This window comes from Chelon labrosus, assembly GCF_963514085.1.
Source record: "Chelon labrosus genome assembly, chromosome: 1".
Taxonomy (NCBI): domain Eukaryota; kingdom Metazoa; phylum Chordata; class Actinopteri; order Mugiliformes; family Mugilidae; genus Chelon; species Chelon labrosus.
In genome coordinates this window covers 26,240,525-26,267,572 of record NC_140337.1, presented here as the reverse complement: position 1 = coordinate 26,267,572, position 27,048 = coordinate 26,240,525, and the positions used below count along the sequence as shown (strand labels likewise).

At 42.2% G+C, this 27,048-nt stretch overlaps 1 protein-coding gene across 1 annotated transcript; it reads right to left on the bottom strand.

Moving 5' to 3' along the window:
• Positions 1–13,549: 13,549 nt before the first annotated feature.
• On the bottom strand, positions 13,550–26,709 carry LOC311488959 (uncharacterized protein). The gene is made up of 8 exons (XM_084545829.1): positions 25,991–26,709; positions 25,318–25,665; positions 24,655–24,993; positions 24,248–24,355; positions 23,254–23,577; positions 14,929–15,249; positions 14,190–14,513; positions 13,550–14,030 (listed from the first exon to the last, which is right to left on the bottom strand). The coding sequence occupies exons 1-8, from the start codon at positions 26,025–26,027 to the stop codon at positions 13,975–13,977; spliced, it is 1,857 nt and encodes a 618-aa protein (XP_084401955.1). The 5' UTR covers positions 26,028–26,709; the 3' UTR covers positions 13,550–13,974.
• Positions 26,710–27,048: the final 339 nt, after the last annotated feature.

Here is a 27,048-nt window from a genome sequence, read left to right as displayed (position 1 = left end):
AGGAAGCAAGGAAGAGCTACAGTTAGCTAGGATGCTAGGAAGATAGGAACTAATGTTATATTATGTAGAAATATTTTCCTTTCACTAAACATAATTTTCTTTTAATTCGCAGTCACATTCTTTATTTCATTTTGCATTTAATTTATTAATTAATTTCATCCCAGAGGTCTGAGTTTGAAAAACTAAAATCATTGGGTCATTCTGATTCTGCTGAATCATTACTGGCGTTAAGTAGTTCATGCCCCGCCCCTTAGCGCAGGTCAGGTAGACTCAACTCAACTCAACTTTATTTATAAAGCACTTTAAAAACAACCACATAGACGTGCAGTGAGAAGAAAACAGAGCACTAGCATGAAGAGAGCAGTGACACGGACGACACTGATACGGACCAATATTGTTAAAAACATTTGATATTGTGCCAAACTGCTAAAAAGGAAACTGTTCAAGTCCACAAGTGTTCAGCGAACCACTGTGAGCCCTGGGACCCTGGGAACCTTACCTGTGGTTTAAAGCTTCTCTTTCTCAGTGAGTACTGGGATGTATTAGCAGATAGCTCCTTGAGTTAAACTCATGTAACAAAAAACCAGCACCACATCAAGCTGAAGAAAGAGACAGCCATCAAGCAGAGACCTCGTCCAATTCATCCTCAGGATTATGAAGCAGTGAAGAGGCACCTCCAAACCCTCTTGATGCAGGCGTTATCCAGGAATCAGAGTCTCCATTCTCTTCACCTGTTGTGGTGGTGAGAAAGAAGAATGGCGATGTACGCCCTTGCGTGGACTAGGAAATGAAACCTGCAAACAATAAAAGACTTTTATGCGTTGCCAACACTGGAGAAGTCATTTTCCGCTCTTGCTGGATCCAAGTGGTTTTCCGTGATGGACCTGAGGTCTGGGTACAATCAAATTGAGATGTGACTTGCACAAAATCGCTTTTGTGTGCCCCTTTGGATTCTGGGAATTCAACCGAATGCTTCAGGGAGTCACCAATGCAGTGAGCACTAGAAGTGTTCGATACGGCTAGGTTTGGTATCGATCCGATACCAAGTAAATACAGGGCTAGTATCGCCGATACCGATATCGATACTTTTTTAATAATTACGGTGGATGCATCATCAGTCAGAAACCAATCTAAATCTGAATTAATTTTCATCAAGTGTTAAGTGTTTTTGTGATTTGCCTTTTGGATTATTAATCAGTTCAAATCCAGTACAGAATTTGGGCAAAGTTTATAAGTAAATAGAAAATACTTTATCACAATAAAAGTTTTTGTTCAAAAACAACACGAAATGATCAGGACAAGTAAAATAAAAAATAACAAATAAAAATAAATATTTTTTCAGGAGTGTTCGGAAACTACAATACAATTACAAAACTAAATCTCTCCCTTCATTGCACTTCTTTCTGGATTTGGATGTACAAAATGATCACTCAAATATTATAAATAATGTAAGGAAGTGTTTAGCAAGTAGCCTACAATATAATACAAAAATACAAAACTTCTTTTCAGGGCTCTGTCGGGGCCAGGGGGGTGGGGTATTTTAAAAAATTCCATCTGCTTATACAAGTTTGTTGTGTTACCACTGTATCTTACAGGCTTTTTACAAATAGTACAACTTGCTATCGTTTTTCGGCTCGAAAATATAACCAAACAGCCTTACTCTTTCTCTGGCTGTGTGTAATGCGTTGCTGCTGGCTACTGGCCGGGCCTTGCTGGTAGCGGTGGGCGGTGTTCGGTCACCTGTTGCTGCGGAGCCACGTGACAGTCACAGCAGCGGCATTTAGATAGAATCAGGTCGCCTCTAATGAAACGAGAGAAACCGAAACTTAAGTATCGATCTCATTACATTGGTATCGATCAATCTTGGTATCGATGTTGTCGATATTTGGATCGATCCGCCCACCACTACTGAGCACATTTCAACAGCTCATCATGGAGAAATGACTTAATGACTTAATAGTGTTTTCAGACGCTCTCGAAGGACATGAGACGAGGCTCATTCATTATACGATTGTGGCAACATAGTTAGTTGTCATGGTGACTGTCAGCTAAGCTGCAGGTCGGCTGCATTTCTCCCCTATGTCGCCCATCCAGTGCTGATGTTATTGTTTTATAAAGGTTCGCTTGGGTGTTGCTGCTGGCTGCGCGATGCTCACCGCTCCGTATGCCAGCCACTCCCTGCTCACCGCTGGTCCCTCTCCAGCAGCGTTTATCCCTCTGTGTCCACGACCGGTATACAGTGCAGTGGCCTCAGCTTCCTCCTCCAGCCGTCTGTACGTTGTTCATTGTTTGTTTATTTGTGTGTTTTATCGTAGGGTGACTGACCGCCCGTAGAACCGCTGCTGCTCCGCCGGGGTCCACTCGGCTTCTGATCGCCTCGCCTGTTCACTCGGCTGGCGATAGTGTTCGTGCTTCTTCCCGTTGCTCCCACCCTGGGCGAAGCGGTGGCTCGGCGACGCTGTCTCTTTTATTGTTGGTGCAGTCACATCTTAAAGTGCGTGTGTGTGCTTGCGTGAGAGAGGACAGTGCGGGAATATATAATTGATTTTGTTCCTTTGTGGTAATGTCTTTAATTTCTTGGTTTTTGTTGCAACCCATAAATACGATTATTCTGTTACCTTTGTGTTTATTTTTGGGTTATTATGGGTTGCATCTCAGAGTTTTGCTTATTTGTTATTGTGTGTGTTTAATCACTATAGATTCTGTATATTTAATTGTTCTGATTCCTCTTTTGTTATTAGTTATTGTTTTGTTTCATTATTTTTTCCTAACTTGAGCTCTCTGGTCTCCCCCGTTCAGGTGCTGAGCCTACGGTGGTGGATTGGTGTCCTGGTCACGGTGTCCCCTTATGTTGCATTTGTACTTGGTTGATTCTTTTTTTTACTTTTATTTGCTTCATGTGTGGTGTTCCTGGGATCCCCCTTTCCTTTGGATGCAGTTTTTTTCACAGTAGGTCTCAGCACTGATTGGCTCCCCTCATGTCCCCTCAGTGAGTGATTTTCTTACACTGGTTTTAAAACAGAAATCTGTATAAATAAAAGTATTTTGTATCATTGAACTGCCGTCTCTGCCTCATTGCATAACGGACCTCAGTGCCTTCCTTCATTTGGGTTGGTCCCCCATGGGTGAAATTCCCAGGGTGGCGTTGTCTGGCAACAAATTAAATATTATCAACACTGCCTTAAAGGGCATTTTCCCATCCCCATACCTTGTGCCGCCACAATCGTGTCTATTGTCTTCATCTACTAACACTGTGATACCTTTGTTGAAGAATCTTCTCAAATACACTCCAAGACCCACAATGACACCACCAACGATCACAACAATGATGACAACCAGGAGAACCTGGGCCTCGACTGGAAAAATGTACGGTTCTGTGGGTTAAAAACAAAGAACAGAATGAGCTCCATATGAACACCACTACTCTGGTCCAAACTCCTGAATGTCTAAGAGTTCAAACAGGTCTGATATTTTTCCCTGGTTGAAGTACATTGAACACAACATGACACTGAGGAATTATGAGAAAACTGAGCAGAGACCTGAAAGAAAGAACATAAAAAAATGTAAAAAGAGAGAGAGAATACAGAAATAATAATAGAAAATGACTGAAAATAAAACAAAATATATCTATATATATCTATAGACATATAGATATGTTGGCATTTCTCTAGTTGAAAATTGTGTAAGATCCTTTCACTCCAACACCTGGAATTATGTATCACTCATCTGGATGTCTGCCCCACAGGTTACCCAGGATGTGGTAAGAATATGGTTGAACTCTGACCTCTGACCTGTATCCACAGTACTGACCTCTGACCTCTGACCTGTATCTAGAGCAGTGGTTCTCAGTTATTTTCTGTCATGCCCCCCCAGGGTTTCTCTAGATCAGGGGTGCTCATTATGTCGACTGCGATCGACTGGCAGATTGTGAAGGTGTGGGGGTAGATAGCGTGCCATTGAAAATTATTATTACAAACAGAATTCTTCTTTATTTATTTTTACTTTATATTTACAACAAACCCTCAGTTCAGTGGTACACATCCACAGCCACACACAACTTCAACAACAACTCAAGACTACATCCTTTCTTAAAGAGACAGCTCTATTTTTCTAAAGGTGCAGTGCACCAATTTTTCTTGATAAAAATAAAAACAAAGATGGATCGAGCTTTTAACACTGTAGCAACAATTAATATAACATATATATATATCTATATATATATAGATATATATATCCCTTGTAATGTGTTAGGAAGCTGCCCACATCTTTTGTGTTAGCAGGTCAAAACTGACCCATGACTTAATCCAGCCCCAAATCATCAACCTTTTTATCTTAGAATACACCACTTGTTTTCATTTGAAAAAATATTTAAATTCCCTTCTTATCTTTGTTATAGTGAAGACAATGGGCAGTTATTCTGTCTGACTATCATAGATTAATATTAGAACATACCACCAAAAATAAATTACATGTGGAGGTTTTTTTAACTTAATATTATTAACCATAGTGACATCTGTTGTGTTACGGGTCAAAACTGAGTCGTACATATTTATGCTAGGATAGAGGTAAAAAAAAAAAACGAAACCAAACTTTATTCAGCTCAAAATTGCAAATGCAAGTATAGGCCCTGGTTTGTACATGTTTGGGACAAATGCTCTTCACATTTGTCCCAAACATCTCTAATGGGAGCAAGTTTGTAATTTACAAGGGGACGAGCTCTCGTCTCCTGATTGTCAAACTGGATAATTCTTGACAACACATCACTCTGAAGTGACATGGTAGCACAGAAAATACTCCGGCCTGACACAGCATCCCATAAGATGCCACAAGATGAGGAAAGAGGAATACGTTCAGTTTCCTCATACTTTCACACCTCTTCATCCAGTTTGTGTCAGGTTCAGCAGTTTCACTCTGAAAGTAAACTGGCATCACAGGAGTCACAGTGATGTCATGAACATACCCCCTGTCTCAGAAACACAAACAGACACACACACGCGTGGTAACACACCATGCACACAAATTCCTTCATTTTGGTTATAGTTATTACGTTAATTATTAATTAGAGTACCAAACTGAAAAGAATTATAAGACTGATTTAATAAACTGGCTATCTTTTCCCTTCTCAGATGGGTGGTGCCCCGAGGTGATCTAGTAATTTAGATCCAATTATGTAATAATGAATGATTATTTTTGATAATTATTAATTATTTATAGTCAAACCCCAATATGTAGTGCTCATAGTACACAGGCCCAACACAAACACTCCACCATCAACCCGGTCCCCAAGAAGTCCCCTGTCACAGGATTAAATGACTGCAGACCAGTCGCCCTGACGTTTGTGGTCATGAAATCCTTTGAGTGACTGGTGCTGGCCCATCTGAAGGACATCACTGCTCCCCTGCTAGACCCCCTGTAGTTTGTCTATAGGACAAACAGGTCAGTGGATGATGCACTCAACATGACTCTTCACTACATCCTGCACCACCTAGACTCTGCAGGGACCTACACACGGGTCCCATTTGTGAACTTCAGCTCTGCGTTCAAAGCCATTGTCCTGGAGCTCCTCCACCCAGAGGTGGCAAAAGTATTCACATTCTGTACTAAAGTAAAAGTACGGATACTTGTGTAAAAAAAATACTCTGGTAAAAGTAAAAGTACTGATTCAACTCCTTTACTCAAGTAAAAGTAAGAATGTACAGGCTCTGAAATGAACTTAAGTAAAAAGTAAAAATGATTTTGCCATTAATGAAACAATTCATCCGTTGATAATTTTGCAAAATGAAAAAGTTCTATCAGAATAATCTAGACTGAATTGACCAGATGTCCTGTATGAGCATTTGGATCATTTTTAATAATGAATGAGTATTACTGGGGTGTTGTTTTTAAACCGCTAGCTAGTGTTAGCTATAAACTATCAAAACTGTGTGTTCCCATCATTGCTAACGTTGTAAACTAGCTTCCAAAAAATCCTCAAAAAGCTAATGATAGCATTAGAAACCACACCACACATGAATTAGTTTTTTTCACATTAGACCAGTAGTTCTCAAATAGTGGGGTCAGGTGGACTTTCAGTATTACTGTCTTTATTGAGGGGTGGACCAGTGGCGAGGTGGTTAGCAACCACAAGATGATTGAATGAATGTCTTTATTGTATTCGTACTTCGTTACTTGCCACCTCTGGTACGCTGTCTCTTTTGGCTCTATGTTTGGTCTCCACCAGCTAAACACTCCCACCATCAGCTGATCTCTGACTGCAGCAGGTAGACAGTTTCTTTTCCTCACCTGTAGAAACGTTTCATTTCTCACCAACTAAATAGAATCCAGTCGTAAACTGAAGTGATGTCTGTTGATTTTATTTTAAATACGATCTTGTTAGAATGAACAGAAGAAGAGTTGGATAGTTATCACATGAAGGAAAGAGCTCAGCTCCACCCACACTGTTCACACTGTTTGAAGGTTATTTTCATCACTGATTATTCTCTGATCTGGAAAAAGTTAAATAAAACATTTGATGACACACACACAGGTGGGCGGAGCAGCCAGGAAGCTGACTGCTACTTTACTGTGAGTTCAACAGATTCCTCAGTTTCTAGACGCTCAGTCTGAACATGTGATTTATCACTGAGTAAAGGATGTGTGTGGTTTCCTCATTAACCCTGTAATTATAACAGTAACCTCTTCACTCTCTCCTCTGCAGTCTTCTGCCTCCTGCTGGTGACCACGGCTCATTGCACACTTCATGTCTTTTAAATGTTGTGTAACCCACATGGTTACTAAACCAACGTATGTTATTTGAGTGTAGTATCTTAGCCCCACCACAAAGTGGCGCACCAGCCCTGTGCGTAGTGCCGTGACCCTTGAACGTGACCTCACTCTGACCCTTGAACGTGACCTCAGTCTGCGCCGAGCGCCATCTTACTCAGAGCTGAGCTGCATGTAAAAGCTGACGAACTGGGGCATGTAACGTGACAAAAACCACGTAAATCAATGATTAATCCTCGGGCAGTATCTTGATAAGTCTTCTGTTATTAAGGGAAGTCGTGTGAGAGAGAAAGGAGCCGGTTTCACCGTGTTGAGCCTCTGTGAGAACTCCGCTAAAAAAGATGCTACATGCTACGAGGCTAAGCCCCGAGGTTAGCTGTTGATATTAGCATGATGTGAGAAAATTCATAAAACCAGTCGGAGTCCCCCGATATCTTTTCCTACTGTTTTAAACCCACCGTGGTACCTGTTGTATCATTGTGAACCTTGAAAACCAACTGTAAAAAGATCGCTAACGAGCTAGCGCGAAGCTAATGCTAACCGCGGCTAACGCTGTTAAGCTAATTCAGGTATTACCAGACATGGGGACTTGTGACTTGGACTCGAGTCGACTCGAGTCGCTATTTTTATGACTTGTGACTTGACTTGACAAAAACTAAAATACTTGAGACTTGACTCGGACTTTGAAGTTAAAGACTCGGGACTTGACTTGAGACACGATGACTGGAATGACTTGCGTTATTCACATCATGTTTTCAGTTTGAATATAAAATATATAAATTATTTAAAGAAATAAAGTTGATTACCCAGCTGGAGCGCAGGCTGAGAATAGCGTGTCATGACTGGATCACGACACTATCATCAGTCCCGACAGAGAACGTCTAATAAGGGGAGAACTTCCACTCTCAGTGAACTTCCGGCTTCTGAACTGTTCGTTACAATGGGACTTAATAGAGAGTGGCGAGGCTCTCTCCGTAGACGGGCTCTGGTCCCGGTCATGCCCTCTCGTATCTTACGTACACCACGCCCACTTAGATCAGAGATATCACATCAACATGTCAGCCAGAGGGGTACCTAGGGTGATTGCTTTCGGCTTTAAGAATTATTCCCAAGATGGCGAAAGAAGAACAGCGCTATGCAAGACATGCAACACCAACATCGCAGACAGCCAGACGACAACATTTGACGACATTTGAAGACCCATTCTGCCCAGTAAGTGCTTGTCAATTTGTTAATGTTATCTGGCTAGTTGGTAGTTAGCTAATGTAATATTAGCTAAAGTAGCCATTAACATCAGGCACAAGCAGCATCGTCCACTAACAGTGTTGTGTGTAAAACGTAACTACTTTTTCGGGTGAAAAGTAGTGTAATGCGCTACTACTGAAAATTTGGTAACGTAACGTAGTTAGCACAAGCTTCACACGACAGCCTACGTGACAGAGGCTGGTGGCAATGAAGAGCAATCATAGCAAGCGAGACGCAGCCAACGCTAACATCTGAGGGATGGAGGTAGAGCCCTGCGCGGGACTGTTTTCTTCATCCCGCCCGCTCCCGTAAAACTCTGAGAATTTATTCCCGCACATAATAGAGATGCATTGATTTTGTGTCTTCTCCCGTCCCGCAGGGAAAAAAAAAAAAAACGTATTTGTATTGCTATTATTAAAGAGATTCATGGGGTTGTTTGTTGCGTTTCCCTGGCCTGCATGTATTCTGACGCACTGGTCAGGAAGATGAATAGTAGTAGTAATGACATCTCCATCATGTCGCTAGGCTACCTCCCGATCACGCAGTGTTTTTTTTTTTGGCCGCCCATTCCCGCCCACAGCAAAGTTCAAGTTCCTGCTCCCGCGAGATTTGCGTTGGGTCCCGCGGGACCCGGCGGGTCCCAATCCCAATGCAGGGCCTCTAGATGGAGGTATTCACATTAGGCTACTTCGAACTCGTTGAAACGAAGTGGAGGAATGTGAGTGTAAGGTGAGAAACTTTTGTTCACTGCCGTTAACTCAACTACAAGCCTATTGATACGATTTACACTAGCTTTGCACCAAATTTCGGAGGAGTGCCTGTTTAATGAAAGATTATAAGGCTATAAAATAAGCCCTCATGTAGGCCTATTTTGTGTTCACCTATGCCCTTAAGATGTATCGAGGCTATGCTATTTGATATTGTTTCATAGGGCTGGTGTGTGGTGGTGTTGAAGCCTATAATAGCCCAATGTTTTCTTGTGAAGTGCTCTGTTTGTGGCATTTTTAATAATGAAGAGCACAAAAGAAATACCTATTATGTCCTCCATAGTAGAACTTCATGTAGGCCTACACATTTAGGAACAGATATTGGGTTCTGCCCAAAGTCGAGCAACATAAAAGTAACATAAACGTAACAAGTTACTTTCCATAGAGGGTAACTAAGTAAAGTAATGGGCTACTTTTTTAAGAAGTAACGAGTAATGAGCAAACACTACTTTTTAAAAGTAACTTCCCCAACACTGTCCACTAATAAGAATCAGTGTAGAAGGGCCAAGTCTGGAGGATTTTGATGCTAAGCAAGATAGTAAATAAAAACTACAAAAAGCCTCAAACAACTATTTTTTTAACCATATATCATGTTTTCATGTCTGACATCCCATTCTTGTTTTTGCTTCTGTTTCACAGATATGCAGAGTCTGAAAGGACAAGAAACTGCAGCACTGATACTACTACTTTGTGTTCACTAATTCACGGATGGGATAAATGCAGAGACCAAATTCCTTGTATACACAAGTATACTTGGCCGATAGACACTTAATCTAATCTTAATCTAATCTACACAGCCTGCAATCTCCCAGTTCCTCCAGTCTCGTCCTCAGGAAGCCTATTCAGTTAATCATCCAAGACAGAAGGCCATAACAAATGCCATTCTAAGAGACCTGGTGATAGGGTGTAGCATGCCTCTTTCAATCACTGAGAATGGACATTTCCGACACTTCATGTCTGTGGCTGACTCCAAGTACCAGCCTGCCTGTCGTAGGACAATAACTTTAAAGATAGAATCCCTTGTTGCAGAGACGAAAGAGAAAATCAAAGTGCTTCTTGCAAGTGCAGACCATGTATCAGTTACAGTGGATATTTGGTCAGACAGGAGAATGCGTGGCTTTTTGGGAGTCACTGGCCATGTTTTGGCAACATCTGAGGGAGTTCAGCTGAAATCATGCTTGCTTGCCTGCAGCAGATTCAAAGGAACTCACACAGGAGAACGGATATCAGAAGCCTTTGATTCCATATGTGACGAATATGACATCAGACACAAACTTGACTTTGTTATCTGTGACAATGCCGCTAATATGAAGCGAGCATTCACAGTGTGCTTTCCAAAAGAGCAAGATGGTGAAGTAACTGATGACGACAATCTGGATGATGCAGAGTTGTGGGAAGACCTCTCCAGAGGTGAATGGGAGACTGTGGACCGCATGATCAACAGAGGAAGTCCTAAACGTCAGCAATGCTTTGCCCACACGCTGCAGTTAACTGTTGGTGATGGTCTCAAGGATGCACGGATCATGAACAGTACCTTTGCAAAATGCTCCAAACTGAGCTCTCTCCTGCATACATCCAGCACCTTTAAAGATGCATTTGAAGATACATTTGGGCAACGAGGGATACCCGCTGCTGTGAATACACGGTGGAATCCCAATCTCCGCAAAGTCAAGGCAGTGCTCTCATTCAGTCATCAGGAACTGTGCAGTGTTGGTCAGGACACAGGCCACAATGAGCTGCTCTTCTCAAGTAGGGAGTGGAATCTGATGAAGGAGCTTTGTGATGTGCTACAGCCATTTGCCGAGGCCACCGATCTTACTCAGGGAGAGAAGATTGTGACAGTCAGCTCTGTCCTCCCCTGTGTATTGTCACTAAACCACCATTTGGGAAAAACTCAAACAGCAAGTGCGCTTCCTGGGAAGCATGATCCATAGCCTGCAATGCTCTCTCAAGAAAAGATTCCGGGGGATCTTTGTTAATGTCAGAATGTTATCAGCAGCATCAGGAGAAGAGCTGCCATTTGCTGACCCACTCTACATCAGATCAGCTGTCCTGGACCCAGCTTTCTCCATGATGTGGCTTCAGCATGATGTGCTTGTCACTGATGACATAAAGAATGACATTGTTGGCACGGTGAAAGGTCAGTGATTTTTTATTTTACATGATATAAAGTTAGGCATGTCACTGTTATCAAATTATGGAAATTAAATTCACAACAGTTGTATAAATAATATAATACATTTTTAGAGCTGATTTTTGCGAGCATATCAAACTGAGCTGTGAAATAATGAATGAGGAAGTTCACTTTCTAACAATCATGGGCTTTCACACTTGCCCTTTTTAATTAAATTAACTTTGTTGTCTTTGTTTTCATTAGATCTGATTCTACGTGAGGTGCGACCTGACACAACATCCCAGAGTCCTGGATTCCAAGAGGTTGAAAATGAAAACCAGGAAGAAGAGAGCACTGGCTTATTCTCAGAGTACAGAAAACGCCGCAAGCAGGACACAACCACCAACCCAGAGACACAACTAAATAACTATTTTGGTCTTTGTGGTGGGCAGGCTTGTCTGTCCTTCTGGGATGCAAACAGGGGTATCCTCCCTGCACTTTTTCCTGTTGCAATGAGAGCTTTTTCAGTGCCGGCCTCAACTGCCCCAGTTGAAAGGGTCTTCAGTCATGGTGGGATCATCATGAGGCCACATCGTGCTCGGCTTGCAGATAAGACCCTCTCAAATCTTATATTTTGCAAGTGCAACACCTTGTAAAAAGGGAATGACTTATGGATATACTCTGAGTATGTGTGTGAGAGTGAGTGTGTGTGAGAGAGAAAGGAGCCGGTTTCACCGTGTTGAGTCTCTGTGAGAACTCCGCTAAGAAAGATGCTACATGCTACGAGGCTAAGCCCCGAGGTTAGCTGTTGATATTAGCATGATGTGAGAAAATTCATAAAACCAGTCGGAGTCCCCCGATATCTAATGCTAATCTCGGCTGATGCTGTTAAGCTAATTCAGGTATTACCTGTACTGGGAATGCTAATGGTGTAGCTGGTTAAGCTAAATGTCCACTACTGTAGCATATGAGAGAGAAAGAGATGGCACATGATGCCGTTGTGATATAAAAAGTTTATTTTGGTTAATGTGCATAATGTGTTTACTGCACTGAACAATTTAATACTGTTAACTTACGGTTGAAAGGGTCAAAAAGATAAATACTGATGTTTTGATTAATAGAGTTGTTTAAAAATATAAATAGTGTTTTGTTAAAATAAAGATGATGATTTGAAGTAGAGGGGCGGCACAGTGGCGAGGTGGTTAGCACTGATGCCTCACAGCAAGAGGGTCACCGGTTCGAATCCATTTCTGTGTGGAGTTTGCATGTTCTCCCTGTGTCTGTGTGGGTTCTCTCCGGGTACTCCAGCTTCCTCCCACCATCCAAAGACATGCTCATTAGGTTAATTGGTGATTCTAAATTGGCCGTAGGTGTGCGTGTGAGTGTGAATGGTTGTCTGTCTCTGTGTGTGGCCCTGCGATGGACTGGCGACCTGTCCAGGGTGTACCCCTGCCTCTCGCCCAATGACAGCTGGGATAGGCTCTAGCAGACCCCCGTGACCCTTAACAGGACTAAACGGGTATAGAAGATGGATGGATGGATTTGAAGTAGAAATGAGAGTAATGATTATTTGTTCTGCACTCTATGTGTAGACTAGCCTGACGAGCCAGAGCCACATTAAATGTAGGGTCTGGGCACTCTCCATAGACAGGGCTCAACCGGAGGGGTGGGATAAACGGTTGTCTTTCAAACTCCCTCTCCACGCAACAGGATAGCGCTACAACCAATCAGAGCAACGAAGAAGGTGACGTAGTCAGAGCGACGGAAAAGAGAGTTCCTTGCATGTGTTGTGGAAAAAACTTATCCTAATAGATATTAAATAGTTCTTGTTGCATCCTGTTTTTTTTTTTTTTTTTATGAGTTCGCCTACAGGTTGAGTTTCTCCTGCATTAATCATTTTTAAGCTGTGGATCAAACTTTTGCCGTATCCGGTTGGCAAAACTCCAAATACATCCTTCTTCTGTAAGAACGACCTCAGTGCAGTTTCTTGTTCTTTTCTCAGAGAAAAGCTTAACTTCAAGTCTTTCAGAGCGGCGGCCAAAGCCGATTGGAAAGAAAGTTGTTCGCTAGCAGCAGCCATCGCTCTGGTAGTTCTAGCAGGACGGGGAACTCACGCGTAATTCACGGAACTTATGGTCGCAGGTCAGTCGTCATCGTGTTAAGCCCGCCTACCGACTCGTGATTGGCCCGGTCCATCTTGGATTTTTCGAAATCTGAAGTCAGTGGAGAGTAACTAGACTGACCCTGGAAGCAAATGTAATTTGCTGCCGCTAGGGGCGCGTCTAGATTCTAGGCTATGTGTAGACTGGTTTATTGCCGGATTAGAACTGATTCAGATTCTGAACCGAGGGGGTTCGGTGGCGAGCCAGAGAGGACGAGCGAATCAGAGGGAACGGTGCACGGCCCGGCCAACCGTGGAATCCATTCAGAGGAACTTCAGACATCATCTCACTTCACTCGTGACACAGATAAGAACATAACACAAAAATCTACCCGGGTAGTAACCACATGATCAGAACGTTGCACACATAAAACACAGAACTGAACTGAACTCTGCCCTTCTAGAAAGAAGGAGGAACATTTTCTTTTGAACTTTTTTTATTTTTATTTTTTTGTATTTTTCATGCACTGCAAAAATATTAATCAGTGGCAATAAACTGTCAACTGTTAACTTCATGGTATTGTACTTGACTAACTATTAGCAGCTCTCTGAACCTAGAGGGAATGTTAGTGTCATAGTGTGTTCTTACATCAGGCTAAAGGCGCTACAGTTGGTTTTGAAAGGCTCATTTAAATCTGTCCTCCGTCATTCAGTCCTGGTTTCATCAACACATCAGAAGTCACAGAAATGTTAAAAACCTCATGTTAACTTGTGTCTTGTTGAAGGTTTCAGTCAGGACTGCCCTCTGCTGGACAACTGAATGAAGTTCATTAGTTCCCTCTTCCAAACGTGTTGACTGACTTTGAGGGTTTTACTTGAAGCAGGAGGAGGTCGCTGACATGAACTCTGATCCACCAGCAGCTTTATCTACTTTTAATTCATCATCAGATCCTTCACTGATCAATAATCAAAGATCAACAACCTGATCAAACTGACTCTTCAGCCATCAGAGGAGACGTCTCATCCTGGACCTGGACTCTGTCTGCAGAGGAGACACAAGACAGTTAGAGACAAAGACAGGAAGAAAGAAAGACAGAAGAGACAAAGAAAGATAAATGAAAAAGGAAAAAATGAAAGAGAGAAAGAATGAAATACAGATTGAAAGAAAGAAGAACGATTGAAAGAAAATAAACAATCAAACCTTTCACTTTCAGCTCCACTATTTTCCATCTCAGGATGTCTCCCTCCTTGTTGTAGACTGTACAGTTGTATCCTCCACTGTCTCTCTCTATGGGGTATTTCAGGGTCAGACTGAGGTCTCCAGTTTTCAGCAGGTCTTCATTCATCTTCGTTCTCTTTCTGTAAATTTTGTTCTGGTATTTAAGCTGGTCAGAGCCGTTCTGATACACATGGACCTTCCTGAGGTAAGTGTCCCACCACTCCACTTGAGCGCCTTCAGGCAGCTCTGTAGTTCTGAAGGGCAGCTGGACAGACTCCATCCCTGAATCCACCTCCACCTGACAGACTGAGAGGACAACAAATCCCATCATCAGCCGTAGAGACAGCAGCAGCAGCAGCAGCAGCAGCAGCAGCTTTTCATGACTTTATTGAATGATTGTAGAGAAAGCTGAAGGACAGAAGCAGATGAGAGCAGAAGGAACAGGACAGAGATCTAGAAAGGTGTTGCAGATGATCAGAGTCTTGATGGTTGGTTGTTTGTCCATGTCCTGCTTCACAGTAATGTCTCCTGTCAGTGTGGAGCTGCTGTCTGCTGCTTTTCTATCTGTGGATCTAACATGACAGTGACAGTGAAGAGAAGAAGAGTTCAGATCCTAACATGTCTTCAGTCTCTTTGTCTCTCTGTGGTGTCAATAAATCTCAGCTCCACGCAGCATTTCAAAGAAAGAAAGAAAGAAAGAGAGACAAAGAAACAAACAAACCTTTAACTTTCAGCTCCACTTGTTTCTTCATCAGGATGTTTCCCCCCTTGTTGTAGACGGTGCAGGTGTAGGTGTATCCGTATCTGGGGTATTTCAGGGTCAGACTGAGGTCTCCAGTTTTCAGCAGGTCTTCATTCATCTTTGTTCTGTTTCTGTAAAACCAGTCCTGGTCTTCAAGCTGGTCAGAGCCGTTCTGATACACATGGACCGTCCTGTTATAACTGTCCATCCACTCCACTTTAGCATCTTCAGGCAGGTGAGCTGTGGTTTTGCAGGTCAGCTGGACAGACTCCACCCCTGAATCCACCTCCACCTGGGGGACTGAGAGGACAACAAATCCCATCATCAGCTGTAGAGACAGCAGCAGCAGCTCTGAGCACATTGAAGAGAAATATTTGGAGTGAAACATGTCTGACTGGTTCCAGTCTGAAATATGTCCCATTCTCCATTGAACAAGTGTCCCACATTACAAACCTTCAAATCTCACCTCAAGCAGTGGTTGAAAGCAAACCAGTCTTGTAACCACTGACTTTTGTCTTCTTAGTAATGTACTGTCTCATGTTGTCCTCTTATTGTGATCTATTGTCCTGTCCTATGTCTCATCATGTTTTTGTGCTACCTGCCTAGTGGATGCAAATTAGCATTGTTGGTATAATCCATCATATTTACGTGTATTGCTGTCTGAATAGATGTTCATTAATGTGCACTGTCCCTATCAAATAAATAAATAAATCAAATAAGAACAGAGACAAGTTAAGAAGTGTAAACTACTGATGTATTAAATGTTAAATGTTAATCTCTGGTTGATACACCAGCAGAGCAGAGATTCCTCCGGGGCAAAGGAGAGCTCTGCTTTGTTTGAAAACCATTTACTAGACAGGAACCATGTAGAACCACACACTGCATCACAGGTTGCTTTAGACCAGGGGTCACCAACCTGTTTGAACCTGAGAGCTACTTCAAGGGTACCGAGTAATTAGAAGGGCTACCTTTGATACAAACTGACTGAATAACATAGTCGCACAGTTCACCTTTAATAATAAGAACAGTAATGATAATAATAAGGCTGTCTGCTCAGGTTAGTGGTTACTGTTATATCATATTGTTGTTGGTGAAGCCTCACAATAAATATTAGTAATGATTGACATGGTAGAAACCTAATTACTTAAACATACAACATTTTTTGTTCCTATAATTCAGTTTCAACATTTGAGCTATCACATGTCTCTCTGACTCATCTCTCTTTCTTCACTGCTCTGTATCAATGAGCACATTTGCAGAACTTTGTTTAAAGTCACCTGTTTTATTTTTGTTCAAATTAACACCTTTATGACATTTTTGAACAAATCATTAACTTTGTCCCATGTCTGTACAAACTGCCAGTAATGTAATATTAAAAAAAAATCATTCTTTCACATATTTAAATGAATCGTATCACATTTGTACAAATCTGTAGCATTTTAACAAAAAGATTTCATCTGTTAGACTTAGGGTTGCCACCTTTCAGAAATGAAAATAAGGGACGCCCACCACGGCTCCTCGGGGCCATGACCACCACGGGACGACTCCTGTGGGCCAGGGGGCCCGCAGCAGTGCCATGTTTTATTTAGTGCTGGTGTTTTTAGTAAAGGGGTGATCAAGAAAGAAATTAGTCATATTTAAAGCTTGAAATGTTTTATTAACAATAAACACATTCTCTTATAAAGTGCAGTTAATTAAATCTTTAATGAAATCTGTACCAATTAACTAAAATATATACAGGTTTATTTATTTATTAACTGTTAATCTATTAGTATGATTTGTTTTTTTAAATGACCATATATAATATTTATATTGTCTAATTCTACTGTATATTAAATAAATGATCATTCATAAACCACACATGTCAAACTCAAGGCCCATAACTGTATCAGGGTAGATAATATTTAGATCTATCACAACTGACCCGCAGGTGTTTCACGCGCGTCAGGTAGGTACGTCATTTAGCTCCTCCTCCCAACTTTATTGACAAACTCGTCAGTCTCATGGTTGCCTTGGCAACCTCTCAGCATATCGGTACGGCAGCGCGTCGCTCTGCTACAAGCATTAGAGAACTAAATACTAAAATATGTTAACGGAGATCCTGACACAGAGACGCAGTAACGCTGTACCAGTTAGCAGACAGTTAGCACACACGGCTAACAGAAAACTGACTATAAATGACAACACCACTGCAGCTAAACACCAGTCTGTTAGCATACATGCTAACATACAGACACACTGAAAGTGACCGTTAGCCAAACAACAGCAACATGTTTAACACGGTATTAGCATTAGCATGCTAGCTTAGCCCCGTGGTTAAAATAGGCTATGCCCATGAACTGTCATCTTCTGGCAAAACCATCGACCATTATTGTTAGATTTAGTGTTGATGTGTGTGAGACAGACATGTGTTTTGGACATTTATGGAAATACGGAACAAATCGCACATTTAATTGTCAAATAAGGGACGATTCCGTATTTTACGGGAGGGGTGGCAACCCTAGTTCAATATTTACGTTTAACGTCGCCATGGCGTTTCACTAAAAACATCCGTTTAGCTAAATGATGCTTCCCTTACGTCTTTTGACTTCTTCGCCGGCCTCATGTAAAGACACTGTCTTTAACTCACAGCCTTTTCCCGCCCGTAGTGCGCTGCCAGGCGGGGAGTTAGCAGTTAGCATGGAAGCTAGCGGGACACGTCCTGAACTGAAGTGTCTCTCCTCATTGTGCAGCTTTGCCGTTGCCACAGTAACCCCATAAATGAGATATTTCTTTTACTGTGGTAAAAAATAACGCTTCTTCCCACTCACTGGGACGTCCCACAACATGGTTCATTTTCTTTAGCTTTACCTCCATGTCTTTCTGTTGTTAGACCCTCATCTAGCTCCTCAACGGAGCCGCGGTCGCTTCCATACATCGGTAAAAACAAAGATGGCGGTTTGTCTTGCGCGTGATATTGAACTTTGACATCAGACGAGGTCAGAGTTCATATATACATAAAACATAACTTATAATTTTATATTAAATAATACCATGTTCTACTCTACAGTAATTCAAGTGTTAGTGATATAGAAAGAACAGCGACACAATTAAATAAAATTTTAGAGGCGCTCGATAAGAACTATTTTTAGAACATCCCCTGCACTCACATGGTCCCTGCGGGCGACCAGGTGTTGACGAGCCCTGCTTTAAAACATGCACTGAAAACACATGAAGTGGTGGATGTGTGAGAAGAAGAAATGGAGACAGAAGACAATACTAGACTCACACTAGAGATAATGTTATTTCTCTGGCTAGGTTGGATCAGTTTTATTGTTTTAAACATCATTTTAATGTTTTTAAAAACGACAGAATGATGCCTATTGGTTTTACTGATCACTTGTTAGTTACTAGTAATGTTTTCATTTCTAATTTAAAGTCCAGGAGTGTGTACTGGCATTTTAACACGGCTCTGTTGGATGATTTCCATTTTAAAGATGTTTTAGATTCTTTTGGAGATGTTTTAAGAACAGAAAGTCAGACTTTAAATCTTTGAGGCAGTGGTGGGATTATGGGAACGTGGAAATAAAGCAGCTCTGTCAACAGTACACTTTCAGTGTCACACGTGACATCACCAGATCTATGAATGATCTGGAGACTGAAACTGTGGAGTTACAAAGTTTAGCAGATTCCACTGGAAATCAAGGTCATCTGCTGATATGGAGGTCAGATGACAACGACATCAGGAGACGGGCAACAGGTTTTTATTCAGAGCTGTTTAGCTCTGGGTACAGAGAAGATGGAGAGCTGTTCAGTTCTTCTTTTGGCTTTTGACCGAGTTGAGCACCTTTACCTCTGGAAGATCCTGGAGAGGTTTGGTCTCAGCCCTGGTGTCATAGCTATGATCAAGGTGTTGTACCAAGACACTGAAAGTGTACTGAAGATTAAAGGAGGTCTAAGTGCCCCCTTCAGAGTGTGTAGAGGGGTGAGACAGGGCTGCTCTCTTTCAGGTATGTTGTACACGTTATCTATCGAAGCTTTGCTGTGTGAAATAAGAAGGAGGGGTTGTTTTTACAAGGTTGTAATGAGAAACATGTTTTATCTGCTTATGTCAACTATCTTATTAATTTTATTCAGAACCAGGAAGAGGCCAGAAAACTGGAACACACTGTAAATGATTTTGGTGTGATATCATCTGCAAAAGTTAACTGGAAGAAAAGTGAAGCGCTGGCAGTTGGTAACTGGAAGAGAGGACTACCAAGTCTACCAGGGAAAGTAAAGTGGAAAAAGGATGGTTTTTAATATCTTGGAGTAAATCTGGGAGACGAGAACATGGTGCAGAAAAACTGGGACGGAATTATAGAAAAGATGAAAGTCAAATCAAATAAAATGATCTTTTAGAGGCCGGGTGTTAATTATTACTAACTTGGTTGCGTCGGCCCTCTGGCACCAGCTAGCTGTTATAGAGCCACCTAAAGGTCTAACAGCGAAGCTACAGCTGTTCTCATTGATTTTTTCTGGGATAAATTACACTGGGTGTCTCAGAGTGGACATGGACAGGACATGGCCTGATAAATATACAGAGCAGGTTAACAACATTCAGACTGCAGTTGTTACAGGAATACCTCATAGGCCCAATGGTAAAAAAAAAAAAAAAAAGAATAACTTCACAAAAAGTGAATTGGAGACACTACTCACTGGAGTGGAGGCAAAAATGTCCTGGAACACTGTCCTCCAGCATAAACAATGGCAAAAATGTCCATTTACTGTAGTACAAGAAATAAGGTGTAGGACAGAACTGGACAGGACGCACAGTGAGTAACATGACTGATTTTATCCAGAGGTGGTGCTATGAAGACGTGATATGCTCTGTGTCTGTAGATGTTCTGACCTTTAATATTGTGTTTAAGTAGGTTCTGTTGATGAAATGATGAACGTTGTTATTTATTGTTCAAATATGTTTTTTAAAAATCAAAAAAAAAAAATCAAAAATCTCTTTCTCTCTCTGGTGGAACTCATTCTAGTACTTTTAGTGCTAGTACCCTCTAGTCCCTCTAGTACTTTTCCACATTTGATCAAATGTTTGTTTCAGCAAAGAAAGTTTAAAAGGAAAAATATTGTTGCAGATGAGTTAAATGGAACTGGTTAATAGCGTCATATGGAAGGATCATCTCTTAGTTTTTAGACATTTTCACTTGAAACATGTTTTATCACGTTATGATAAATAAATATAGGTTTAAAAGTATTTAAAAGTCATTTAAATTTAATATATTATTACTGTTAAAAGGACTCGAAATGAAAAGTGTAGACTGTGGTCTCAACACTCCTCCAAGATGACTTTTTGGCTTTGGCAGGATGTGATCCACCATGTCCTTTCACTCAATACACCATCATAAGGGTGACTCTTCTACACGTGGCAGCATTTCTCTCATTTCTATCTGCAATGCAGACACATTATGTTTAGAATGCTCCACTATAGGCTGGAAGGCTCTGAGCTTCTTCTGGATCTAGCTTCATTAGGCTTGGCCAAGACCATAGAGCTGTCTAAGGACACCAGAGACAGAATTGTAGACCTGCACAAGGATAGGCTACAGGACAATAGGCAAGCAGCTTGGTGAGAAGGCAACAACTGTTGGTGCAATTATTAGAAAATGGAAGAGACTCAAGATGACTGTCAGTCTCCCTCGGACTGGGGCTCCATGCAAGATCTCGCCTCATAGAGTGTCAATGATCATGAGAAAGGTAGCAGCCCAGCAGCACATGCAAGGTCCCCCTGGTCAAGCCAGCACATGTCCAGGCCCGTCTGAAGTTTGCCAATGGCCATCTGGATGATCCAGAGGAGGCATGGGAGAAGGTCATGTGGTCAGATGAGACCAAAAGTGAACTTTTTGGTATAAACTCCACTCGCCGTGTTTGGAGGAAAAAGAAGGATGAGTACAATCCCAAGAACACCATCCCAGCTGTGAAGCATGGGGGTAGAAACATAATGCTTTGGGGGTACTTTTCTGCAAAGGGACCAGGACGAGTGCACCGTATTGAGGAGAGGATGGATGGGGCCATGTATTGCGAGATTTTGGGCAACAACCTCCTTCCCTCAGTAAGAGCACTGAAGATGGGTCGTGGCTGGGTCTTCCAGAATGACAATGACCTGAAACACACATCCAGGGCAACTAAGGAGTGACTCCATAAGAAGCGTTTCAAGGTCCTGGAGTGGTCCAGCCAGTCTCTAGACTTAAACCCAATAGAAAATCTTTGGAGGGAGATGAAACTCTGTGTTGCCCAGCTACAGTCTCGAAACCTGAAAGATCTGGAGGAGATCTGTATGTAGGAGTGGGCCAAAATCCCTGCTGCAGGGTGTGCAAACCTGGTCAAGAACTATAGGAAACGTTTGATCTCTGTAATTGGATCTGTACTAAATATTAAGTTCTGTTTTACTAGTGTATCAAATACTTATTTCATGCAATATAATGCTAATTAATTATTTAAAAATCATACAATGTGATTTTCTGGATTTTTATTTTAGATTCTGTCTCTCACAATTGAAGTGTACCTATGATGAAAATTACAGACCTCTCCATTCTTTATAAGGGGGGAAACTTGCAAAATGAGCGGTGTATCAAATTCTTATTTTCCCCAATGTATAATCTGTAATTGATTAATTGCTCAACCACAACACAACAGCAACAGTTTAGTTTAGCCTCCATCTTATTCACATTATTGCACCTTATTATTCCTTCCTATATACATCCAGCAGATGCAGAAGGCAGCATGGTGGGACACTTTCTTTCATTTGATCAGTTGGTGTTCCAGAGCTGAATCAATGAATCCTGGATCATTCAACACTCTACTATCTTCCCTTCTATCCTACTGAGTCAGATATGTCTGTGAAGGTTCTCAGTCATCCAGTCATGGTGTATCCAATAGTGTTAAAGAAAGACAACTGGACTTGTAGAGTTTCGTCGTTTCATCTGAGTAGCATCTTCAGTTCTAAAGGACTGGTGGAGAGTTGGGGTTTAAACAGGAACATCTTGGATGAAACGTCTTCTAGAAACTCTCCAGTCCAGTTGTCCTTTCTTTAATGTCTTTGGATGTATATAGTCAAACTGTCTTCTCTTGCTGAATACTGTCCAGGTAACTCACAATGAGCCATTCCACATATTCTTCCATTCAGAAATGAGTTTATTGACTGTGGTAGCTGGATCAGATTCCACTCACCAAACCATGCATCTTCTCTAAGTTTACAGATCATCTCATGGTCCTCTTTCTGTCTCTACAGTGCGCCTGCCACTTTCATCTGAGTGTGATATTTCTCCTTGTTACTCTTTGTATTTACAATATTCCAGACCTCATCCTCCTGCTGCCAGATTCAGTTCCTCCCATGTACCTTCCTGATCCCACACTTCCCTCTTTCACTTCCTGTCCATTCACAGTCCTGTTGTTCCATGCTGTCAGTCCACCTTAGCAACACAGCGTCTCTTCACATGTCTAAAGCGTCTGTCTTTGTTTCTCCTCAGTCAAGGTTTTAGTTTATTTTGTGTCTGGTTTGACCTCTACTTCTATTTCTCTAGTTATTACAACCATTAATAACTACAGCCACCTTCTGTTGACTGAACACAAACAAGATCATTCTCTCTAAATCAGCTCATAACACGCCAGCGTTACAAGCACTAATAATATTAAGGTAATAAGCTCGGTTTTGTTTGCTAGCTTAGTATTTAGCATGTCTTACTGAGCCCAATAAAATATGGACGGCCTGTCTGCTATGTAACTCAGTTAATTATCGTACATTTTATTTCCTTCTGTGAATGTTTATTTAGCGGTGTAGCTGTCGTTCATTGAGGCTGCTATTATATTGATGCTAGCGTGTCACGTGACCTGCCTGTTGCGCCAAGCTGTTGAGCTGTTTAATGATCCTACACTGCCTCCTACTGGTGGTTTGCAGTATGACACGTTACTCACGTCTGCTGTAAATTGTGCTATTCTGTTATTAATGCTGCTGTATAGTAGGTTAATGATCATTAATATTGTTTATTATTGTTGTCCTCTGCAGACATCACAAACCACACACTCATGTACTACAGTATCCAGTTCAGTCGGATAAAGGTCAATAAAGGCATTTAAAGGAGAGAAGTTGCTGCGTCTTCTCTGACCGGAGGATTAGGCCAATATAGACACAGCCAGCGTATCATCACCGACACTGTGCCGTTACAGTCTGACTTGACTCACAACTGTGAAAGAACAACTACTGGAGGATTGTCATTAGACTTCTATTGATACAGACAGATGGACAATCACTGTCCTCTGACCTGTATCTACTGTACTGACCTCTGACACTGAGCTTCACTTCTTTCTTCATCAGGATGTCTCTCTCCTTGTTGTAGACGGTGCAGATGTAGGTCTTGCTGTCTCCATCTGTGGGGTATTTCAGGGTCAGACTGAGGTCTCCAGTTTTCAGGTTTTTCTTCATCTTTGTTCTGTTTCTATAAAACCAGTTCTGGTCTTCAAGCTGGTCAGAGCTGTTCTGATACACATGGACCACATCATCTCCACCATCCTTCCACTTCACTTCAGCGTCTTTAGGCAGGCGAGTTATGGTTTTGCAGGGCAGGTGGACAGACTCCACCCCTGAATCCACCTCCACCTGGTAGACTGAGAGGACAACAAATCACATCATCAGCTGTAGAGACAGCAGCAGCAGCAGCTCTGATGGTAACAGGACGTCTCTGTCCATCCTTGTCTATGTGTCTCATGTTGGTGGAGGACTCTCAGTGTTCAGTTTGTTTGAGGACATGGATCAACCAGGTGACCTGAGTTCACCTGATGTCTGTCACACCTCTGACACAAACGAGTGGAAACTAGTTTGTGACTGAACACCAGTTTTCTTTTTTCAGGACATTTGGAGAAGTTACCAAAGAAGAAGTCAGGAACTAATGAGGAACCAATCAGATGAATGGATGAGGAAGAACACTAACCCTCTGCTCTGGTTTTACTGGGACTGGGAGAGACCTGGACTCATGAACTCAGAGCTCAGGTCCTGATTGAGGACGTCAGGAGCTTCTGATTAGAGCTGGATTGTGTCTCCGTTTTTTCCTGATCTCTTCCTGACTCGTTCCTTGGTAACTAGTCAAGACGTCCTGTAAAGTGCTGCAGACATGTTTGATGAAGAGTTTCTGACTTCTGGAACTAAGCCTGGAAGTTTCTCTTCAGCTTTCTGCAGCAGCTGTTTGAGCTCTGAACTCTTTCAGTAGCTGGAACAAGTCTCCTCCACAGGACACATGTTACCATCAGCATCATGGGTAGTGTAGTAGTAGAGACTCACCTGACATGAAGTAGTGTCGACAATGAAACAAAAGACCCCCAACGACACCAAGAACAACCAGGAGAATCAGGAGAACTGTGAGAACTGTAGGCCAGACTGGAGGTGGTTCTGTGGAGAAATATAAACAACATGACCTCTGACCTTTGACCTGTATCTACAGTACTGACCTCTGACCTGTATCTACAGTACTGACCTCCGACCTGTATCTACAGTACTGACTTCCATTGACAGTAAAATAAAATAATAATGGACTCAGCCTCTTATTATACATGAGATGTGTGTGGACAGCGTGAGACTGAAGGAGTCTGACTCAGGCCAAAAGGCTTAGAGATGGCAACCCTACAAATGTCAACTGTGTGTGATCATACAGTATACTGCTGTATACAGTGTTAGTATTTATTGCTGACCTTTGACCTGCAGCTGCACGGCTGCCAGTCTGCGTTCGTTTCCAAACGCACTGATGGAGCAGATGTAGGTTGCGCTGTCAGAGAGGCGGGGTTTCCTTAGATTCAGGCTGAAGTCTCCAGTTGTCAAGGCGTCAGTCTTCATGGATGTTCGGTCGCTGTAACGCTGGTTTTGGTTTTTCAGTTGATCACCTGTCGTCCAACGCTGATGGACGGTTGAAGGACTGAGTTCATAGCGGATCCACTCCACCGTGGGACGGTCAGGAACAGAAGAGTCTTGACAGGGCAACAGGACTGACTCCGCCCCCTCAACCACCTCCACAGCCAGGGTAGGCTGAGAAACTGAGAGAACACAAGAGACAGAAACATCAATCAGCTGGTTTAATAATAACTGTCACATGGAAGAACTGAAGCAGCCTAACATGTTTAATACATGGTCCAGAGTTCCTGGTGGATTTTGTTAAATGTCTGTAGACACACTGAAGACTGATGTGTGTGTGTCCTTGAGAAGTCCTACTTGTTAGATGAGATCAGAAATGTGTCTGTGACTCCAACAATAAAACAGCTCCTGATCACCACTTTGATTTTCTACTGGAAAGACCAGAAACTGTTTGGCCTTGAGTCTTTGTTTTTCTCTGAAACCACATGTTGAAGTTTGTTTCTGACCTTTGACATGTAGATGTACGTCTGTCACTCTCCGTTCTTCTCTTCCATCACTGATATAGCAGGTGTAGTTGCCGCTATCAGAGAGGTGGGGTTTTCTCAGAGTGAGGCTGAAGTCTCCAGTGTCTAGAGCATCAGGCGTCATCGATGTCCTCCCCCTGTAAACCTGGTTCTGACCTTTAACTTCACCTGTTTCTCGTTGTTTGTGGACAGATTTGGGACTGAGATCGTTACGGGACCAAATCACTGTGGGGTTGTCCACAGGTAAAAAACCCGAGTAGTTGCAGGGTAGCAGGACAGACTCCGCCCCCTCAGTCACCTGCACCACAATTGCCAGGGCATGCTGGGAAACTGAGAGGACACACAAAGAGAAACAGAAATCAGCTGCATGATGTGGGTTTGACTTCACACATGACTGACTGTAGGTCGCATTATCTGCAGGGACCAGAGAAACCAGTTTAACTGTCAGTCAGTCAATGAAAAACTACATTTCATTCACAGACTGAAGTCAAAGAACAGATCACTGAATGTGTTTTGGCTGTTTTCATAGATTTGGTTGAAAAACTTCCTAATCAAAGATGAAACAGGTCATCACTGACTTTCTTTAAAGAGACAGACGTGAGAGAAATGATGTCAGACTGAAGAGATAATCAGATCCAGGAAGAAGATATCTTACCATGAACGAGGATCACAAACACCACTAACGTCTTCATCTTCCTGTCAAACTAAGGGTCACAGCAGCTGATCATCTACTGACTCTCTGACAACACTTCTCTGCTGCCACGTTTGCTTCTACAGTGTCAGCTTTCCTCTGACAGGTGAAGAGAGGGAGCGGCGAGGTGTGTCTCTCTCTACATTCAGCTTCACTCTCATAAAGATCTCTGGATGAAGTCCAGAACGCCACAGATCACTTCTGAGGAAAGAGGAAGACGTTCAGTTTCCTCATACTTTCTCACCTGTTCATCCAGTTTGTCTCAGGTTCAGCAGTTTCGCTCTGAAAGTAAACTAAACTAAATCCAAGGATTTATTTTCACTGTCTCCTTCTCACAAAGAGTTGAGGTGTCACAGCGTGCATGTCATGAACATACCCCCTGTCTCAGAAACACAAACAGACACACACACATACACACACACACGTAGAGTTGTCATGATACCAAAATGAGTAACTACGATACTATACCAGACAAAATAACACGGTTTCGGGTATTATCGCGATACTGCGGCCTTTTTATTATTATTATTATTTTTATGAACTGCAGCGTATTTGTACAATTTATAAATACTTCTGAATTACTTATAATGTTGTTTGGTTGTATAATGTTGACTTTTGGAGTTTGGTTTTTTGAGCAAAATTAGTGGTGCCACGATGACACCGTGGCAGACTCGCCGCTCGGCCCGGTGCTTCTGCCGTGGTGAGTGTGTTGTCTTGTGTGTGTGGCTGTAAGCCGTGCGCACGTCTGGGCGAGACACAACTTTAGCTTGTTGTTTGTTTTGAAGCGAATTTCTATGGAAGCGGAGCTGCCTACATCGAGCTCGTTCTTGCCGGCAGAAACACACGAACAGCCAATCAGCTAACAGACGGGCGGACCCAGCGTGCGGAAACAGCCTATCATATCATCATACCTCGTCATATCCCCGGACGTCACCAGTAATGGACAAACAGCCAATCATTCAGCAGCTGTGTAGTTCAGTTGCAGTAGTTGCCATGTGGGTTTGTTTACAAGGGAGTAGCAT

What these genes read in the sequence shown, in the direction of transcription:
- LOC311488959 (XM_084545829.1), bottom strand. Translation starts at nt 26,027, where the DNA reads ATGAAGACGTTAGTGGTGTTTGTGATCCTCGTTCATG. An exon ending in GTTTGTGATCCTCGTTCATG is followed by an intron (nt 25,666 to 25,990) that starts GTAAGATATCTT and finishes GTGTCCTCTCAG; the next exon opens with TTTCCCAGCATGCCCTGGCA. An exon ending in CGTACATCTACATGTCAAAG is followed by an intron (nt 24,994 to 25,317) that starts GTCAGAAACAAA and finishes GTGTTCTCTCAG; the next exon opens with TTTCTCAGCCTACCCTGGCT.